The following is a 22,170-nucleotide window of genomic DNA, read 5'->3' on the forward strand; positions in this document are numbered from 1 at the left end:
CGTAAGTGTAGATTTATATAATTCAGCGGACTTCATAATCCATTCCAATTTCAATCAGCTGATATGGATCTTCTCAATTTTCAAATACAGATTATTCAGAGCCTTCGCGACTGTAATGCATACATACAATTACTTTCTCTTTTAGTTGACTCGAGGTGCGAACCTTGACCTTGGATAGCTACGCGAGTGAGTAACATGTTAAATTAAATCCCTGTCGATTAGGATCATCTCAATGTGTGAATAACGTGGAGACTAGGTACACATTTGTGAAAATGAAGGGTGAAATCATATATGTGGAAATGTGCGAGGCGACAGATTTCATAATAATAATAATAATAATAATAATAATAATAATAATAATAATAATAATAATAATAATAATAATAATAATAATAATGAAGTGAACCAATACTGAATAGTGTTGAGATATTGAGATGAAATGATGTTTGAAGAATATCCATAAATGGTCATTTGCCCAGCGAACACGAGATAATTGAATTAAGAATTACGTTGTTTATACCCGGTTGAGACTGTGTGTGTCTGATCATCTGGGGTTGTTGAAAAGGCTGTCGTTGCAGTGAGAGATTTATGACAGCCGAAGGAATGGCAAGATGGGCGAGTGCCAAACTCTCGGCAGCTTGTCCTGCTGTCTGTCTGTCGACCGCCTGCACCAACTGTCTAAAATATTTCCCATTTCACACTGTACTGAATGTTCATGTATCAATAATTTGTTGTCACCAAGCTGTATGATTTCCATTGAGCAAATAGGTGGTCTACATTCCTCCAATTTATATATTTAAATAAGACCGTCGTAGGGATTTTCAGATAGCACCTCGAAGTCAAGCTAGCGTGGTTCCATACCTGATTGGTAACGACGTCCTTGGATCGACACCAGGAGACCTGAAAGGAGTCACAAATTCTCAGAAAGCATTAAAGTGTGTGGATTATATATTGTATTTATGTATTTATAGGTTAATGCTTCATTTATATATGTGCTTATATTTTATGTATTGTATCAGTGTATGTTGATGTCTGTGGAGTTACGGGCTAACCAACGTCGTGTGTTCGCTTTGTAAGTATTAGAATAAGTTATTATCCCGGAGAATTGCGTATATTCGATAGTTTGATGAATAATTAATGTGATAATGTAGACTTTATTAGCGACAAGCGACGACGTGTTTTTTATGATTGGATACATATGTGGGAATTTACTTTCATAAATGTCGGAACACAACGATATGTAAAAATTTATTGTTTCCTCACGAGAATGCCCTCCCTTTTATATCATTTTGTGTTGTTATGCAATAATATAGTGGATACCTACGGGTATCAATATTAAGGTAGAGGGACAGATCACTCGTGATTAATAATTAAAGTGTATAAACGCAGTGTTAACGAGTTTATTTTGGAATACCAAAGTGAGTTTCAGAAGTGACCAAAACTGACAAAAGATATTTAACGGCATTACCCATATGATAAATTTCAGTGTTTAAAATTGCCGCTCAGGCAAAAATATGGCATTTATCGTGTATGTAAATGTTTTCATGTGACTCTCTCAGTAATTGAAATTGTGTTTTTGAATTGGGAACAATCCATTCTTATCATTTAGTAGATGATCATATTCCTCTGACTATAGCACCCTACTTGCAATACATTTAGATGAGTGCCCACTTTATTTAACGAACGGAACCATTGACCTGTATGCTCTTGAGCATAGCCGTTGTGCCAGTTCAAAGTAGGGAGATAGGACTTCGATGCCCGGGTTTGATCTTCCGATGTTCCTCATCCAGAAGATTTCAATCCAACGAGATATTTGTGAAGTTAAATTTTATATTCAGCACTCTGTCGATCTCGCGACAGGTTCAATATGACTTCCAGTCCCTGAGTTTGTTCATGATATCACTCACGATGCGGTTGTTCTTGTCCACCAAAACATACTGGTCTCTCTTCCAATTTAACCCAAGGCACTTTTTAATCGTTTTTATGTGGACTAAAAGTGTCATTCTGTTGGTACAGGAGTGGCATCTTTCTGCCATCCACTGTTCTGTGGTAGTCATAATCTTGCTCTTAATTTCTTTCTGCAGTTGGTTGTATTTATGCGGCTATTTTTATCTACTTCCGCCTCTTATCCATGAGTTCCAGTACCTCATCGGTCATCCACGGTTGCTTCTTGACCTTTATTTTGAGGATTAATTGCTTTTTTCCTGCACCTGTCAGAATCTGCTTTGCTTCTGTTCACAAGAAGTTATTCATTTTGTCTAAAATATCGGAATCCTCCTTTGAATCGTTTCGTTCTTGATCTTTCTGACGTCTATCCTCGCAGGTCACAGAATCTTAACAAACTGCCTTGAAGAACAGTGAGATGGATACCATTACAGGGTCATGGTCAGATCCGATGTCTGCTCCAGGGTAAGCCTTAACCGATTTGTAGCTGTTGCGGAAGTGCTGGTTGACCAGAATACTATCAGCCTGGTTTCGAAAAATGTGTTCAGCGGTATTCTGAGGCGGCTTCCCGATGTCGAGTTGCCTGGCTGGTAGAGTCGTGGCATCGAATGCAGAAGAAGGATACATGTACTCAAACTTTGTGGACTATGTCAAAGCTTTTCATGGAGTTGACAGGAATATACTACACGGAAAACACAGTGCCACTCTGGACGATGAAAATCCCTTTCTGCAAGTGTTAGAAACAGTTTTAAAATCAAACGTGGATCAAACGGAAACAATACACTTCGATAATTTGGAACCGCGGTATACAAAAATTAAACCAGCGAGCTTCTAACGGAACGGATTCTGAGTTCAACAGCAGGAAAATCACAGGTAAAGAAATTCACTGGTTCACTTTTGGAAGTAATTGTAATAGGTTCTGTAGAATGCTACGTATGTAAACACATGCAGGGCTGACTAGCCGGATTCATAACAAAGAACATACCTTGAGTCACTACATATCGTAAACAGACCACCCCGATTCATAAAAAGCACGCACTAAAGGCAGTTCACGTTATCACAATGCAGTTGCAGATACATCCACTACCGAATATCTTTGTAACACATGGCCAAGGCAAACTAGTCAATGTCAACGGACTAGGAATAGTTCCGAAACTGTACGACTGGAGGAATCTATAGACCGCATTCAAGTTGAAGAACACTACCCCGCCCTAAAATAAATGCCAGTGAACTTACATCAGGAAACGGAATGGTTAATTCTGAACTAGCAAATACAGACTTAAGTGTAACCAGTTTGTTGGCAGAGAAGTTAAGTAATCCTATTAACTCCAACACTAGCAATCCTAGAGATATGGAATTAGATACCGATGACAGTAACACCAGTGAAATTTTTACAGGTCATAGACAGGCTCCTACACAGCTGTGATCCGCCCTCCGTCAGCGAAGAACGTTAAAAAGCTAAAAGCTAAGCATTCCACAGAATATGGCATCCGTAAGTCAGCACAACCGTGTATCAACCCAAAGGATCCTCGAAGGCAAGGAGCGAGGGTAGTTCAAGAAATGTAGCATGGTAAAGGCTATCAGGTCAAAGAGATCGACAGTTAAGCATTCCTCATGCTTTTAACGTATACTATAATAACTTTAAACATTAACTATGTACAGATAGCCAGTAGGCAGCAGCTAATTAGGAAATTAATTCGCGACCAAGACGTTGATATAGCATTGTTACAGGAAATTGCTACAGATGGTATCATTAATACAAAGTGTATCTAAATTATACGACAAAAATTAGGGATGTTCCTCGTGTTGTATGAAGAACGATGGCGCAATCGGATTGCGGAGAAAATTTTACTTTTCGAAGAAATGACGTTCCTTCGTTACTTCCGGGCGCGCGATTCAAATTGACGAACTCGCCAAATTTGCTGCGCCAGAGTGCAAATCGCCCACCCGCCGCTGTGCTTTAGGAAAAGGTAGGAAAGTGGTGTGAATAATAGACGGAAACAGAGATAATGCTCTGCGAGAATGTATAAGTTTCTTCGTTCAACTCGCGCAGAATAATTGTCTCTTACAGGCAATATCCAACGTTTGCTCAGTAAGCAGCCGTAATTGAGCATGCAGTACAAGAACACACAGTAATTAAGACACACTTATCAGTCAAGGAATGTACCCGATCATTTCTACACTTGTTTGTGACCGAGGTCGATAGCTGCAGTCGCTTAAGTGCGGCCAGTATCCAGTATTCGGGAGATAGTGGGTTCGAACCCCACTGTCGGCAGCCCTGAAGATGGTTTTCCGTGGTTTTCCACTTTCACAACAGGAAAATGCCGGGGCTGCACCCTAATTAAGGCCACGGCCGTTTCCTTCCCATTCTTAGCCCTTTCCTCTCGCATCGTCGCCATAAGACCTATCTGTGTCGGTGCGACGTTAAGCAACTTGCAAAAAAAAAAAAAAAAAAAAAAAAAAAAAACCACTAGTCTGTTGAGTCTTAGTACAGTTCTTTATTATTTAATGTGCGCGAAGATGCATCGCTGCCGCCACATGATCATGCATTCCTTTAATCACAACATTGTAAAAAGAATGACGTACTGAACGGAAGAAACAATACGTCCAATTGTTCGACTAAAGTAAATCTTCAATATTGCCTCCTACTTCGACCTTGTTGTAACAAGTGAAATTCATGGGAGTTAAATCGGCCAAGCGCGGAGGCCATTTAACTGGTCCACCACGGCCTACCCATCTCAGTGGATAATGATCATTAAGTGCTGTGTGGCACGGCGAGTGAAATTCGGTGAGGCCATATTCGCTGCCGAATACCCAGCACCTTTCAATAACCGAGGCCGTGATTCTACTGAGAAACGGTCGCATTCCTCACATACGGCCCAAATAAGTAGTCACAAACAATGCCGGCAAAATTATTGACACTAAACCGATGCTGAAATGCGCGAAATACTGTCACATGAGGATTTTTTCCGCCCCTCCTTCATGCAGTTGCCTACCATTGGTCATGAATGTTGAATGATGAGGTGGTGGTGGTAGTGATTATTGTTTTAAGAGGAAGTACGACTAGGCAACCATACTCTATATAACACTAATCAGACGGAAAAAATGCAAGGGACCCGACACTTCGAAAAACGAAGATATCGGTCAAAGGGAGACAAGGGCCACGAAGGGCGTGAAAGTGAAAGACTCCTTAGCCCTCGGAAACCTAATAGTGTCGGGAAGTGGAAGCAATGCCAGGACTCGCCTAAGAGCCCCGTGATCGCCAACCCACGCTTCAAATTTCAGAGCCCCTGGGGCCCCTTTCAGTCACTTCTTAGACAGGCAGGGGACACCGTGGGTGCCGGACGCCACAAATCAGTGTGGTTTCTCTCCCGTCGCCATTTGCTGCGCCATAGGTTATGTGTATATCAGCCATTACTCTTTCGTCTACCGAAACGGAGCCAATATATAGCGCAAAATCTAGTAACTAATATGGACAAAAAGCTGCATACTACCTACTAGGGCTGTGGAGTGACTCCGCTAAACGAACGAGAAATGTGTGCACCTAGGATTATTCACTTTTTTATTTACAAATTTGCTTTACGTCGCACCGACACAAATAGGTCTTATGGCGAAGATGAGCCAGGGACGGGCTAGGGGTCGGAATGAAGCGGCCGTGGCCTTAATTAAGGTACAACCAAAGCAATTGCCTGGTATGAAAATGGAAAACCACGGAAAACCATCTTCAGGGCTGCTGACAGTTGGGTTTGAACCCACTATCTCCCACTATCCCCCGATACCGGACGCACTTAAGCGACTGCAGCTATCGAGCTCGGTAGGATTATCTCTTGTCTCTGTCTATCATGCACGCCACTTCCCATCCCTTCCCTTCCCACCCCTTCTCTCCTCTGAAGCATAGCAGCGGGCAGCGATTTGCACTCTGACATTGCAAATATTACGAGTTCGACAATTTGAATCGCAACAAAGTAGCTTCAATTTCTCGAAAAGAATAATTTTCTCCGCCAATCCCATCGCACCGTCGTTTTTTACATAACACGAAGAGCACCCCTGATATTTCAACGGCATAATTAAGATATATCCTATATATTTCGGTATGAAAGAATAGTGAATATGAATTTAAGAGAAGATGGACAGCTATAAGTATAAAGGATACAGATCACACATTTCTTCCTAGTTCCCGTGGTATAATTTTAATGTAAAAGGAATTATAATTGTAAGCGACTGCAGCTATCGAGCTTGGTAGGATTATATCTTGTCTCTGTTTATCATGCACGCCACTTCCCATCCCTTCCCTTCCCTCCCCTTCTCTCCTCTGAAGCACAGCAGCGGGCAGCGATTTGCGCTCTGACAGTGCAAATACGGCGAGTTCGACAATTTGAATTGAAAAAAACTAACCTCAATTTCTCGAAACGAATAAGTATTTATGCAGCTTCTGGTTCCCAGGCGAGAGCCTAACGTAATCAGTTTTATATTTATTTATTTATTCTTTATTATTATTTTTCTCTAGATCACAGTAAACAAATACCAAATTGATCCGTTGAATGAGAAAAATAACAGCGTTCAACTTTAGCCACACACACAACTTCCAGTAAATTTAAAACAAACAGACATAGTTAATATACATACAAAGAAAGAAAAGAACACCACAGATTTTAGGCAAAGACAAAAAGAAAAGAACACCACATAAAAACCTACTGTCCGGCCGAGTCATCACCCCTGGCGAGAAGAAGGCCGCCCTCCCGATGATGACCCAACTGGCCCTGCCCATGGAGACCTCCTGAAGGCCCCAAGATCTAACCAGATGACAATGTTATCCTTCTCACCATTCCATTTCTAAACGTACCCCTTGGACATGCCATGAAGTCCGTCGGATACTCCGTATATGTGACTCCCTCTGATAGGGTCACCCAGTAATCATCCTCAGTGTTTTCATGTCATGTCCTGCCTAAGTATATTTGTCTTGGGCCATTCCCCCCCCCCCCCCGACTTCTTACGGGTGAGTCCTCCTCACCCTTGTCCCTCTTTACTTGCCATCTACACCATCATTTCTCTATACTTCTCCTGCACCACCTTCCAGCATAAAATTCAGCCTTAAATAATAACTTCAAAAATTCCCAGCCCTTACCATTACGACCACCCTTACATGTTTTCCCTCTCACCATTCCATTTCTAAACGTACCCCTTGGACATGCCATGAAGACCTTCGGATACTCCGGATATGTGACTCCCTCTGATAGGGTCACCCAGTAGTCATCCTCAGTGTTTTCATGTCATGTCCAGCCTAAATATATTTGTCTTGGGCCTTCCCCCACCTCAACTTCTTACGGGTGAGTCCTCCTCGCCCTTGTCCCTCTTTCCTTGCACCCTTGCCCTTCTTTCCTTGCCATCTACACCATCATTTCTCTATACTTACTAAACTACATATAAACAAACAAATGGCCCACGGTCATTTCCCTCAATGAACCGTTGGCCATAGAAAGAAGAAGAAAAAATACACAAAGAAAGGCCAGCACATACTTAAATATAAACATAGCATACCACATATGCAATCCCGGAGCAAGACTACACCTTCTACCCACTGTTCTTGTCGACACGGCACATTCCATCACCGCCATCGTTCTTCTGCTTGACCTACTCAGGATTGCTGAGCCCAGACAACCTTACCTCACCAGCCGTGTCTGTGTTTACATTCTCCATCTCCTGTTGCAACTTCATCCTTGCTTCATCCTTGCTTAATCATGCTAGATCTAATTCAAATACCAAGCCATACTCTACATTAAATTTGCCATCTCGTCCACAAAACCACAATTTGCCAACTCTCACAAATACATATAGACTCCTATGTGCTACTTCTCTAAAATATCATATAGTTAAAAGACATACACCACACACCCCTCCATCTCCTCACTTCCGCCACAAATAGATTTACATAATACACAATACCTACACTATCACCTCACCCTACTTTTCAAACACCCCATTACATCATACCACACACACTTCATTATTTACCTCTACCATCACCTCTCAGCCAATACTTTAACTTCACTCTTTAATAATTTATTACAACAATAAATACACCATCACTCTTCTATACTACTTCAGTACCGCATTTCAACATCTCACACAGACTTTATTCCTCTCTTGTTGCAACTTCATCCTTGCTTAACCATACTTGATCTAATTCAAATACCACACCGTACTCTACATTAAATTTGCCTTCTCATTACCATCTTTTCTCCACCTCCACCTTACAGCAATGAATACACCACACATCCCTCCATCTCCTCAATTCCACCACAATTAAATTTACATAATACACAATACATACACCATCACCTCACCCTACTTCTCTAACACCCCATTTCATCCTACCACACACACTTCATTATTTACCTCTATCATCACCTCTCAGCCAATACTTTAACTTCCCTCTCTAATAATTTAATACAACAATAAAAACACCACCACTTCTTAATTACTTCTCCAGTACCACATTCCAATAAATAACCCTCCACCAACTTCTCATTATACATCCAACTACAACCTTCTACCATCACTTCTCCATCACCACATTTCAATCTCTACAATCATAACTCTGTTCTCCCTCCACATTCACGCATTTCATCAATATATAACCATCCACCGACTACGCATTATACATCCAATTACAATATCGCTTCTCCATTATTCAATATCCATACATATTCATAATCTTTGGACATGCCATGAAGTTGATCGGATACTCCGGATATATGACCCACACAGGGTCACCCAGTAGCCATCCCCACTGCCTTCATGCCACGTCCATCCTGTAATGAATAATACATCGATACCTAATATTCATCAATATCTAATACTACAACCCTATACCATCACTTCTCCATCACCACATTTCAACCTCCACAATCATAACTCTACTCCCTCTCCACATTCACACATTTCATCAACAACTAACCATCCACCAACTACCCATTATACATCTCCATCACCACATTTCAACCTCCACCATCCTAACTCTATTCCCTCTCAACACTCACATATTTCATCAAAAAATATCCCTCCGCCAACTACACTTTATACATCCAATTACAACTTCTGTCATCACTATTCAATACTCTAATGTTTTTTACTGCGAGTAATCACACCCCCTTCATTTCCACCTGTACCGCACATTTCTGTCAATTTTTTATTCCTTCCTGCTTGTTTACCACCTCTCTTGGCCGCCGTTTCATCGCTATCTTCACTTAGTTGACTCCCTTTGCCACCAACTTCAGCTCCCTTCAGGTCCCTTAAGCTTCTGCTCCCCTCTCTGCTCTTACTCAGATCAAGACTCCCCAAGGTTGCCTCTGACCTTGCCTTTTTCCCTGCGCTTCCACTACATTTGACTTTCCTGTCTTTCCTCTTCACTGTTTCTAGTAACATTTTCACTTGGTACCTCTCCCTGCTTCTGATCACACAGTACACTGTTACTTTTGGTATTTTGCCTATCTTCCCCACTGCTCGCAGCACTTCTCTCTTTTTCTTCATCATGTTTTATCTTCCTTTCTAAGTCCATCAAACTATTCACAGTCCATATTCCCGTCTAGTTGCTGCCTGACACCACTTGTTCTTGACCTTTGATAATTGCTCTCAGCCCCTGATTTATAGCTACAATCCTGTGCTTTCTAAGTATTTTTTCATTTCTAATCGCCTCTCCTCCCCCGTCTCTCTTAATCCATATTTTTTCCCTCTGCACATTAACCGCATTGCCTATCACAGCATCAGCCATCAGCGTAGAAAGCAGTTGAACTTTGATAGGCCTGTTGCCCCTAATTCTTCCCACTCTCTGCACATCGTCTATGTCCACTTCACTAAAATTAACTTTCATTTTACCCTGTATTAAGTCCACTACTTTATAGGTTGTAATCACTCCGTCTTCTCTCCGCTCCTCCGGCACACCATATATAAATAGGCCCTTCTTCCTGCGATTTAAAGTGTTAGCTTCCACTTCTGCTTTCAGTTTCTGCGTCTCCTCTTCTAATCGTCCTATTTTCTTTTTCAGTGTTGCCACTTCTTCGGCATTACTCCTCACTTGAGATGTTATATCGTCAGTCCTTTCCCGTAGCCATGCCTTCATTTTCTTGAACTCCCTGGTTTGTTCTTGAATCAAATTTTTCAGTTGCTCAAAGGGGCAGGCTTCTTCAGCCACTTCTTTTACAAGGCTTCTGAATTCTTCAAAGTCTGGCCATTCCTCATTTCTACTAGATGTCGGACCTGGGTTCAGCTCGACCCCCCAATCCATAGCAACATCATAACCACCGCCGCTGCAAGCAATAATTCTCCTTTAATCTCCATTTCCCTTTTACACCCACCTGATTTCGCTTCTTCTTTCTTCTTTCTCCCCTGTCATCTTCCTATAGTTGCTCTGTACTGTTCAACACCAATCATTGTCGTTACAACTCCACACAACCTTCCAGCACTCCACACTCTCTCTCTCTACTCCCACTCCCGGGACCCTCCACGCAATACGTCCGCGCTCGACCGTGGCCAAAGCTGAACTGCAGTTTTATATCAATGTTGTCTCATACAACTAATAAAAAAATCATAAGATATCAAATGATTATCGGCGGGGATTTTAACGCAGTCATCAACGCCGGAGATCAGAGCGGGAGTTCTCCGAATTGTATAGTGTTATCGACTCTAGTGAAAAGGCTCAAACTGGTAGATACGTGGGAACAATAATCATCATCCGATACAGGTTACACATATTTTTGCGCTACTGGTGCATCGAAATATGCGTAATGTTTGCCAAGCCAAAGTCTACAGGAGTACCGCAATGTTAGGAATGCTGACGTATGCACCGTCGAATCTTTGGATCATGCAGCAAACATACTACAAAATAAAGCAACCAGAGCTGGGAGTCGCTCGAGGGAGGGGTGTATGGAAACAAAATACGAATATTGTCGACAGGCAAAAACTGAAGGTACAGTTTTCTGTGCAGTGAAAATGATGGAGCAAACATACTCCTAAAACGAGACTTGAGTGATGGTTATTTTAATGTAATCAAATTCATGAAACGGTTTAATGCTGAGTTTACTCGGCAAATAAAAATATCTTAATTCTTTTATAAGGGTTTACGTCATCTACAATTGTAGGGAAGATCTTAGGAACCAATTAATATATCTCCGGATCAAACAACGAGAGCACTTCTCAAATTATACAGAAAGATGAACGAAGGAAAAATACTGAGTCTTATGTCAACCAGCAACGAGTGCAGACGTGTGGATAGATGAGTGTGGTGAGTCATGGTGGGAGTAGAGCAATACCGAGCGGTGATAGAGAGCTGGCTGGGAAGATGGAAGACAACTACGAGGAAGACGGCAAGTAAGGTTGGAAAAGGAAAGTTTGGAGAGGCACTAATATTAGCGGCGGTGATAGCAGTGCTGCTGGTGATATGTGGGAGTGGGGGTGGAATTGAATCCCGGACCGAATGGCAGTCTGAATCGGGAAGATATAGAGAAGATTCGGGAGGTGATGTAAGGTGACATAGTAAAGGTAATGGAGAAGTTAGGGTTATGAGTAAGGGACAACAGGAAGTTAGAGAGTGGATGAAAAGCACCAATGCAGAAGAGGGGGCGAGGGCAGGAAGAAACGAGAAAGAAATCCAGGGGTCAAAAGAGAAAATCACAAGTCTTGAAGAAGAGGTAGCGGGCATAAATCAGGAGAGGAGTAAGAAATGTGTTTTCATATACGAAGTGCAAGAAGAAAAGTCAGAGGCGAAGGTAAAGACAATATACAAAGTTGTGGACATTATATAAAACGTTATGAAAATTACCTTCAGTGAGGTGGATATCGACGACGTGGGAAGAGTAGGGAGAGTGAAGGGAAGGAGACCAATATAAGTGCAATTGATATCTACCACAATAGCGGACATAATAGTAAGAAATGCGAGTAATAAGCAAGGGAAGAAAATTTGGATTAAGAGAGACATGGGGAGAGAGGGCAGTGAAATCCTAAGAATTTTGAGGAGACACCAAGGAAGGGCAAGAACGCAGGGATTGAAAGCGTATATTAGTGGAAAACGGCTATGGGTGTCCGACAGAAATTGGAGGCGTTCCTGGCACTTTCCAGAGCTGAAAGTTATGGAAGAGAACCTGAAAGAAGAGGACCTGGGTTCAAGACAGAACAGAAGACAGACAGCTGATCAAAAGGAGCAAGGGAGCGAGACAAGAAGAGAATCGAATGAAGGGGTAAGTGTGCAGTGCAGCAGAAAACGAATGACATGTTCACAGGTGGTAGGAGCGGCAGAGGACACTAATAAAAAACTCCTACTTCAGAACAAAGGGGGCTGAGGCATATGAATGAAGGAAGCGGATCAAAGGAAGGTAGAAATGGGAGAGACATTCTGTCGAAGGGAAGAAGCAGGAGCTTAAAAGATTTGTGGGGTAAGAAAAACAAGGGCACAGATGATATAGATACGAAAGAGCGACCCAAACCGTCAAGATATGAAGGGGGAGAGGCAGAGGGCGAGAAGTAAGAACAAGGAAAGTAATGGAGGAGGAAGTGGGAGTAAGCTATAACTAGAATGGAAAGTAGGATTCATAAATATACAAGGCCTACTAAGATAAAGAAACAATAAAGAGGTGATAAAGGTAGTTGAAAGCTATGACACTGTAGCATGGATACAACTGGGTACGGATATAACTTGGGGGGGGGGGGGTTCACAGTTAAAAGTAAAGCAAAGAAAAACATAAGGAGAAGGGACTAGCGCCTGGGGGGAATAGTAGTGTTAGTTAAGGAAGACATTAATGAGTTGGTGGATGAAAATGAGAATGATTTAGATGAAGTGTTATGGTTAAGATGTAATATAGGAAGAGAGGAGGGAAAAGAAAGAAAGATATGCATAGAATGTGCATATTTCCACCCCAAGGGATCTCCGTACGCGAATGACAAACTGCTGGAGGAGCTACTCTTGGAAGTCAGTATGATCAGGGAGAAGTTCGAAGAAGATGGGATATTACTGATGGGTGACTGGAACGCCAGGATAGGGGAGCTATTACCAATGTTCTACAAAGAAGAGGAAGCAGATGTAAGGGTAGAAAGAAGAAGCAAAGATAAGGAAAGAAACAGATATGGAGGGTTGTTACTTGAGTTCTGTGAGGCAGGGAAATTCTATATTTTAAATGGCTTTTGGGAGGGGACAAAGAAGGGAAATAGACATATATAACTCCTAAAGGGGGTAGTGTGATTGACTTAGTGTTGTGTTCGGGAGATATACTAAGGAAAATTAGAAGGATTGAAATTGCAGACTGGGTAGAGTCATACCACGTACCGATAGAAGTATGGCTAGAAAGGAATATAGGGGAGGGAAAGACAGGGCTTAAAATAGAGGGGAAGAGAGGGGCAGAAGCTATTCTAAGTATGTATTTGACCGAGAAGTGGCCTAGAAACTTAGAGGACTTTATAAAGCAGGAGGTGCAGCTAATAAAATGTGGGTGGGAAGCGGCATTAGAGAAAAATAATATAGATAGGGCATTATACCTAATTGAATATCCTATTAGGAGGGCGGCACGAATTGAGAAAGGAAGGGGTGGGAGGAAGAATGGAATGGATGGGTGGTACGATAAAGATTGTAAGATACTAAGGGGCCAATCCCTAAAAGGTTTTAGAAAAATATAGACTAAGTGAGGATAGGGAGGATAGAGAAGCTTTGTGTAGGTTAAGGTAATAATACAAAATGAAAATAGATGAGAGAAAGAAATCATGGATTACAGAACAAACAGAGGTGATCAACAGAGAATGGAAAACCAAGCAGAGAGAGTATGGGAAAGAATAAACAGAATTAACAGAGGAGGGAAAAGGTTGAGAAAGATGTAATCGGCTATGGCCAATGGGTAACCTACTTCAAGGGCTTGCTAGGCGCCAGGGATAGGTGGAAATGTGAGGACGGGACGACGAACACTTGGAGTAATCTAGAAATTAGTATAAACGAACTAGACAAAGAGATCTCTATAGAAGAAATACAAGAGGTATTAGGTAAACTTAAGAACAAATCGGCGGGAGGTAGAAGCGGAATAAATAATTTATGCTGGAAAAAAGTGTGGAATTACAGGCAAATTAGGGAGAGAATAGTTAAATTATTCAACAGGATCTTTGAGAGCGGCAAGGAAGCAAGAACACACCAAGCAACTATGGAGGATTAACGTTACTGGACTCGCTGAGTAAGACTTATGCAGGGGTTTTGGCTAACAGGTTATCGAGCTGGGCCGAAACCCAACCAATGATATCAATATTTCAAGGAGGATTCCGAAAAGGGAGACAAACCGTAGACAATATTATGACAGTCAGGATGATACTGCATAAATAAAGTAGAGAAAGAGGTTGCGTGTACCTAGCGACCATTCTTTAAAAAAGCCTTCGATACGGTTAGCAGAAAAGCACTGGTAGAAAAAGTAGGCAGGTTAGGGGTCTCAAGAAAAATGATACGAGCGACAGAAGCGTTATATGAGAAGGTCCATTGCTGCGTCAAGGTAAAAGAGAATTTCATCAGTCAGCCCATAGACTGTAAGACGGGACTAAAACAAGACTGTAAACTTTCGCAGCTGCTATTTTTACTGTTTATTAATGACATTTTGGAAGGACATGGTAGAGAAAAATGGGCAGTGCCGTTATGAATAATCTAGAGATACCGGGCTTGATTTTGGCAGATGACGTCATATTAATGGCTTTGACAAGGGGCGGTCTCAAAAATCGAAAATAGTGTCGAATCCACAGTTTTCGGGGTCGCTGAGATGACTAGCGGCACTCCGGATTTTTAGTATCATGAGACGAACCACGTGAAGTAAGACACCCCAGGAACCTTTAGGAGTGGGTGTGTAGTGGGTGTGAGATATACAAATGATCGAAAGTATTGTCGAATCCATACTCTTTTTTTGCTAGTTGCTTTACGTCGCACCGACATAGATAGGTCTTATGGTGACGATGGGACAGGGAAGGGCTAGGAGTGGGAAGGAAGCGGCCGCGGCCTTAATTAAGGTACAGCCCCAGCATTTTCCTGGTGTGAAGATGGGAAACCACGGTAAACCATTTTCAGGGCTGCCGACTGTGGGGTTCGAACCTACTATCTTCCGAATACTGGATACCGGGCGCACTTAAGCGACTGCAGCTATCGAGCTAGGTAAATGCATACTTTTCGGGGTAACTGATATGAATAGTGACACTCTGGATGCCGTTTAATATAAAGTTCAGTCTTAATAGGTAGGCGTGTGAGAACAGGCAAAGAAAGGAAAATGTCCAAAGGGACAGACTTTAAAGACGTATTTGTGTATGTTCTAGTATACCTCTCAACCAAACTTGGTATACACATGACTTACTATATCGAAAATATTACTGTGGGGGTCAGATACACCTAGCTCCAATAGGGGCGAGGGTGAATTATAAAAACACAGAAAGACGGGTGAAATATAAAAAATAACAGATAACGACAAATATGCATGTACAGTCCATAGTTTTCGAGGTTGCTGAGGTAAATAATGACACTCCGGATATTAGAAGGGATAGAAAGGAAAATGTTCAAAATGACCGAAATTACGGATGTATGTATTTTTCTTCCAGCATAGCCCTCATATAAAAATGGTACACGTATGATTATCTGAAAAACAAAAAATACACTGTTGGGGTAAAACACCCCTAGCACTCCTAGGGGGAGATGGTGAAATATAAAAATAAATGAAAATGACTGATATTAATGTCGAATACATTCTTTATGAGGCCACAGAGTTGAACTGTGACATTCTGGATGGTTCAGTCACAAATATAACAGAGATTATGGATGTATGTGGGTATGTTCCAGAATAACTCAACGAAACTTGGTACACATGTGACTTACCATGTTAGAAACAATACTATGGGGGTGAAAAATCACAGCTTCCGCTGAGGGTGGGCAATGAGAGGGGCTGACGTGTAAAAGTAATGGAAAATAACCGATATTAATGTCGAAATCCATTGTTTATGTGTCTCTGATACGTATTGTGACGCTCATGATACCGTTTAAGTCCACGTTCAGTCTCCATTGAGACAGAAGCTGAGAAGGGCTTAAAAGTATATAGTGTAAAATGACAAAGATTAGTGTTGAATACACTGCTTTTGGGGTCAGTAGGCTGATTGTGACAGTCTCAATGACAGCTAAAATCGTGTACATCATATGTATAGTGCGACGGGTAAATACATATAGTTATCACTTATTATTTTTTTGAAAGAATCAAATACTTCCCAGTCAATTCTAGCTTCCACAAGGACAAAGTCTTACTCGAAAATTAAAAAACCTAAAACTTGAAATCAGATACATCTAAATAACTCTAAAACTACCTAATAGGTCGTAAAGTAAACATCTATTCTATAAGCATTCACTTCACACTTAGCTAACTGGTAATACAAATACTAAAACAAAACATTCAAAAACTACCCGGGCAACGGCGGGTACTAACAGCTAGTACTTATTTAAAAGGACCACGGGATACTAATCTGGATTTCATTTAAACAATGTCTGCATGGGCTTCGTAGCGAACAATCGTAATATTATGTACTTCAAGAAAGAAACAACTAATTCATCTGAACAGATATGGTAGAATATTTTTGTTTCATAACAGAGAATGAAAGGACTCAGGAAGAACATAAAAGCTAATGCTGTATTTTCAGAAGTATGTGGGGAAAGGAAATCGAAAGAAAGTTAAATCAAAGACGATATATATATTATATAACACAGTAAGTAGTGATCATATGCTGATGAGGTATCCTAGACTCTATGGGGTAGTGTGAGTTAAATTCGTTTAATTTTTAAACATTTGACAAGGAAATATATATATGCACGAAAGATATATTTGCATGAGGATCCTGTCTCAATACATCGCATATCGATGTTCGTCCTATAAATCTTAGATAGAGCGAGACAACAATATATATTATTATTTAGCCAGTTTACCATCCAGGTTTCATATCTCCCCCGGGCTAAGCAAGGGACCCAACCTCCTCAAGGGCAGTGACATGAAGTGTGAGACATTTGGTCGGAGATACAACCGGGAAAAAGGACCAGTAGCTCTCCCAGGATGCCTCACCTGCTGTGCTGAACATGGGCCTTGTAGGGGATGGGAAGATTGGAAGGAACATGCAAGGAAGAGAGAAGGAAGCGGCCGTGGTTTGAAGTTAGGTACCATCCCGACCTTTGCCTGGAGAAGAAGAAAATATGGAAAACCACTTTGAGGATGGCTGAGGTCGGACTCGAACCCCCTCTATTCAGTTGACCTCCTGAGGTTGAGTGGACCCCGTTCCAGTCCTCGCACCATTTTTCAAATTTCGCGGCAGAGTCGGGAATCGAACCCGGGCCTGCGGGGTGACAGCTAATCACATTCACTACTGCACTACAGAGACAGACTATCTACATAGTGAGTTATCTTGCATTAATTCATTCGTTCATTCTTTTTCTTGTATTCATTCGTCCATAGGATTCTGTTTGGGTACTTCATATTATAAGGATATCTTACTTCAGCAATCCCCTACGGGCACTAATGGGACTTCTGCATTTAATATCAAACCTCGGTTATGATGACAACTGAGGATGAGTAGAAATATTTTATTAAATCTCCAAAGTAATTATAAATGTTATAACAAATACTCCACCTCATGATATAATCACACTCAGCCTCCAAACATCTTCCTCAATACATATTCCGAATAAAATTGAGACGAAATGACCGTTGTTCACAGAAACATGGAACTGATTGTGGTGATCATAGCTAACCATGTTACTGCTTGAATGGTATGTGCAAAAAACTTTACATTACGTATGCACGACAAATGTATGCTATGTTTCTATACACTTAAACAATACTTAACATATTCTTTAGCTGAACTACATCTATACGAGGAATGAAGTTCAGAGGGAAGATTCAAAATGAACTTTCAAGTTCTTTTAACAAAATTCAGCCAAAGCCCTCCTTTGGCCGCTGCCATGAAGTAGTTGGGATCTTGGACGATGGTTGCCGGTGTTTTATAAGTTCTCTGGATGTCATAATTGAGAACTAGCAGTGCTGTTCCCATTTTAACTTGAGCTTGAGCGAATCTCATTCCTGAAACAATATGAAGTCAAATATATTAATCAGATCATTGAATTGCAAGCAACAAGCAAAGAATGGTGAAGTTCTTGACAGAATTAATATCTCTGCATATTATTCACAAGACTTCGAAAACAATCAGAGGTAGCCAATACCACATCAAGGTACTGAGCCCATGCTGGCGCGCTCATGAAAAGATAAATGTATAGATATTGAGGAATTTGAGGAGAATAATTGTAAAAGATACGTGCTGTAATTGAGAGTAATGAGACCCAATGACTTAGAAGGGCCAGGCTAGTGAGGATTAACAGTAGAAAGTTGAAGCTTTCTCGGACATTGAAATGTCGCTATAAAACTTGAGGGTTAGTGCAAGATTTCTTTAGAAAACGTCGAGACAATAGAAATACAGGGTTCACTCGAGCAGAGAAGACAATGTTTTAGAATTCCAAAGAAAAGAGGGAGTTCTTGAAAGGAGTGTTGTATAAGGAAGGGTTTCTTTAAGAAATTTTAGACGGGCCGGATAAAGATTGTAAAACTGCACTATGAGGAAAATTAAGCTATTTGACACACACAACCCACGACAGAATGGAGGTGGTAAATCAACAACGAGGATGGAGAATATATGGTACAAGCGGAACGATGTGGATAGTTGAGCTCGAGATGGATGGGGATACCATCACCAGAGTAATCAACCAATAAGATGGGATAAAAAGAACGAGTATGGATGTGATTGGAGGACGCATAGAAGCCAGATAGAGGGGAATTTATGAAAACGACGACTGAGAGAGTTTTTCTTAACAAGGACAGAACCTAAGTATGGGGGACAGTCATTCATTCGTGTTCGTATGAGAAGAGACTTTTCAGTTCGTATTGGTAGAGAGATTCAGTTCGTATCAGTGGAACAAGTACTAATACGGTCAAATCAGCGAGGGACAGCAACAGTAGCAGTGTCGTATCCAAAACAGGAGACGTCATGATCCAGCCCAGCATCCACGGAGCAGTTGATCCAATGGGATCCAGCGATGGCATCATGATGGAGTAGAAGCAGTAGGGAGTGATACCCTACGCAGGAGGAGAGATGACAGCCGAAGGATGAGAGGAACAAATTTTTAGCATGTAAAATCTCACGTACATGTTTTAGAGGGAACGTTTTATTTTGTAAATATTAGACACTAGGATTTTGTTATTATAAAGATTTGAAAACCGTAGTTTACGGTACAGTAAATGATAGGAATTTGTAAAGAAAGGTAAACTGAGTGGTTTCATTTCATTTCATTTCATTTCATTTCATTTCATTTCATCTTGTGTTATGACGGGTGGTTTAGTTAAAATGCATGGGGACCACTTGAGATAAATTATACATGTAAATACAGGGAAGTAAATATTTAAATGTCATGGGAGTCAAGGGATAAAAGCAGAGACGTACCGTACATGGGACGGAATACAATGTCAAGCCGTAGAGAAGGTTGATTGTAATGCATGCATACAGGGTAGTACGCACGAATGAATTTGTGTTAGTATGAAAGGATCGACTCACATATAGAAGTGATTATTATGTGATTAGTATTTCAGAGTCAACGTTGTTTAGAGAAATTTATTAATAATGCATTACAGTATATCATGGCTATAATAATCTAGTTAGTTTATTAATCACGGATAGGAAATGTAACGATTGCGCAGTTGATATGAGATGGAAATTAGTATCATTGTGGGTGTTGAGCGTGGTTGAAGTTAGCATGATGACTAAAAAATGCATAGAGTTTTTGTTTGTTAGTTAAATCAACGTCATCTGCAGTTAGGCAATGATATTGAGAGTGCGCATTTGATAATTAAATAATAAGATAGGTATTTTCAGAGAGGCCATTGAGGTAAGATGGTATGATATGTTGACAAGCCTTGGGACCACAGGTGTGTTATTACGGAGCGTCGTTCTCCAGGTGTGTGTGCAGGCGAGCGCCCTGCGAAGTGAACGTATTTAAATTCCCGTCCCGGGAGATGTGTGGTATTGGTAATCGCTGTCAGCTGATGTTATATGCCAACGCCATCTCTGAATTAAAGCCCCCTCCTCCCGCCGGGAGAAGGAGTTTGGTTAGTTTGTGCTAGTATCGGTGCGTTTTTACGCTCCTCGCCTAGCAGTTTAGTGGAAATATTTGTAAAGTAAAATTGATCCAATCATTTGAATTTAGTAATAGTATTAGGGAAAATGCCGGTCTAGAAAGCCAAGAATAACGGCCGAGAGGATCCGTCGTGCTGACCACACGGCACCTCGTAATCTGCAGGCCTTCGGGCTGAGCATCGGTCGCTTGGTAGGCCAAGGCCCTTCAAGGGCTGTAGTGCCATGGGGTTTGGTTTAGTTTGGTATTAGGGAAAATGTAGTGAATGATTGTCTTAGTGAAAACTTAAGTTATTAAAGAAGTAGTTTGAAGAGCTTACGGTCACTGGTCACCCATCCAAGGATTGACCAAGCTCAATGTTGCTTAACTGTGACTAGTGAATATTCTACTACTGTAGGGTTTAATGGTCGTTGAGAAGCCCATCGGACTATTCACTTACCGTCTTACTAATAAAAAGTCCTTATACAGTTGTTTAACTCTCGTTTAGTTAAACATTGAATAAACCCTGTATAAGCGTTTTACATTTTTTTTACTAATAAACTTGGTATACACATTGTATTACTATACAGCACGTATACACTCGTTCCAAGGCGTAGGAATCTCTTCCTGCAGTTCACTGACGTATTTCGCACGTTCACCGCCTTTATGATCGCTTCTGCTGGTTATCTACGAGCAAAACTTTACGGAAAGTCGCACAGTAGCACGGCATATCGAAAAGGCAGTTGCAACACTAAGCGAGACAGCTGGAAATTGGCTTATACTGATATCAACATTTCTTCAGCTTGCTTGTGTAATGAACGCCAAAAAAAGAAATGGAAAGGCTAAAGAAAAGATCAATAGCTCCTAACTGGGATAGTACGGAAAACGCAAGCAATTGTAATTGAATCGGCGAGTTGAAAAGGGTACATATTCCAAAATCCTTACTTTTCAGGAGAAAGGAAAACCTGTTTTGTAGCTAAACGAAAGGTTTGATCAAAAAAGTTGCTATTAGGCATTTATACATCATATTTCTGCGTATTCAACTACAAAGTATGGAAATCATATTACGTAGGTTTTCAAGTTATGCCATTTTTTATCTCGAGGAATATGTCCCATTTTATAGGTATTTAAATCTGAGAAAGATCTTTGCAGGGGCAGATAATGTATAATAAACTCGCAAATTTCAAAAGTCCATTAAGCAGTAATACATTATTACACAAACATACGCCCAACCATCATTTCTTTTATAACTTACCTAATTATTCATTGTCATTCCATGAGACAGCTGGAAATTGACTTATATTGATATCAACATTTCTTCAGCTTGCTTGTGTAATGAACGCCAAAAAAGAAATGGAAAAGCTAAGATCAAAAGCTCCTAACTGGGGTAGTACGGAAAACGTAAGCAATTGTAATTGAATCGGCGAGTGGAAAAGGGTACACATTCCAAAATCCTTACTTTTCAGGAGAAAGGAAAAACTGTTTTGTAGCTTAAAAGAAAGGTTTGATCAAAAAAAGTTTCTATTAGGCATTTATACACCATATTTCTGTGTATTCTACTAAAAAGTATGGAAATCATATTACGTATGGTTTTCAAGTTATGCCATTTTTTATCTCGAGGAATATGTCCCATTTTATAGGTACTCAATTTTGAGAAAGATCTTTGCAGGGGCAGATAATGTATAATAAACTCGCAATATCAAAAGTATATTAAGCAGTAACACATTATTACACAAAAATACGCCCAACTATAATTTATTTTATAGTTATTCATTGCCATTCCGTCTCTTTAAAGTGTTTTACTTTACGAAGATGTCTAGCGTCCATAACCTCTGAACGGTGTGTCTTCTATGTTTATATCGTGAAGATCATCAACGTTATCGTCCATTCTTTCAATGTTAAATGAATAAGTCGAATATTTCACCTCGATTATATTACTGTAGACAATAAATACCACGAAAATAAACTGCTCACTCGTTTCTTTTTCCGCTACTCGCTGCTATACAACGCTTATACATGGGTCCTGGTCTGCATAAGCAATT

At 40.7% G+C, this 22,170-nt stretch overlaps 1 protein-coding gene across 1 annotated transcript in view; it reads right to left on the bottom strand.

Annotated features, from left to right (window-relative positions):
- Positions 1-17,540: 17,540 nt before the first annotated feature.
- LOC136867379 (cytochrome P450 6j1) overlaps positions 17,541-22,170 on the bottom strand; it is a 72,789-nt gene continuing 68,159 nt past the window's right edge. Inside the window, exon 9 of the mRNA XM_067144561.2 lies at positions 17,541-18,050. Coding sequence (XP_067000662.2) covers positions 17,884-18,050 — 167 coding nt within the window. The 3' untranslated portion in view covers positions 17,541-17,883. The remainder of the gene's footprint in view (positions 18,051-22,170) is intronic.

This window comes from Anabrus simplex, chromosome 1, assembly GCF_040414725.1.
Source record: "Anabrus simplex isolate iqAnaSimp1 chromosome 1, ASM4041472v1, whole genome shotgun sequence".
NCBI classification, from domain to species: domain Eukaryota; kingdom Metazoa; phylum Arthropoda; class Insecta; order Orthoptera; family Tettigoniidae; genus Anabrus; species Anabrus simplex.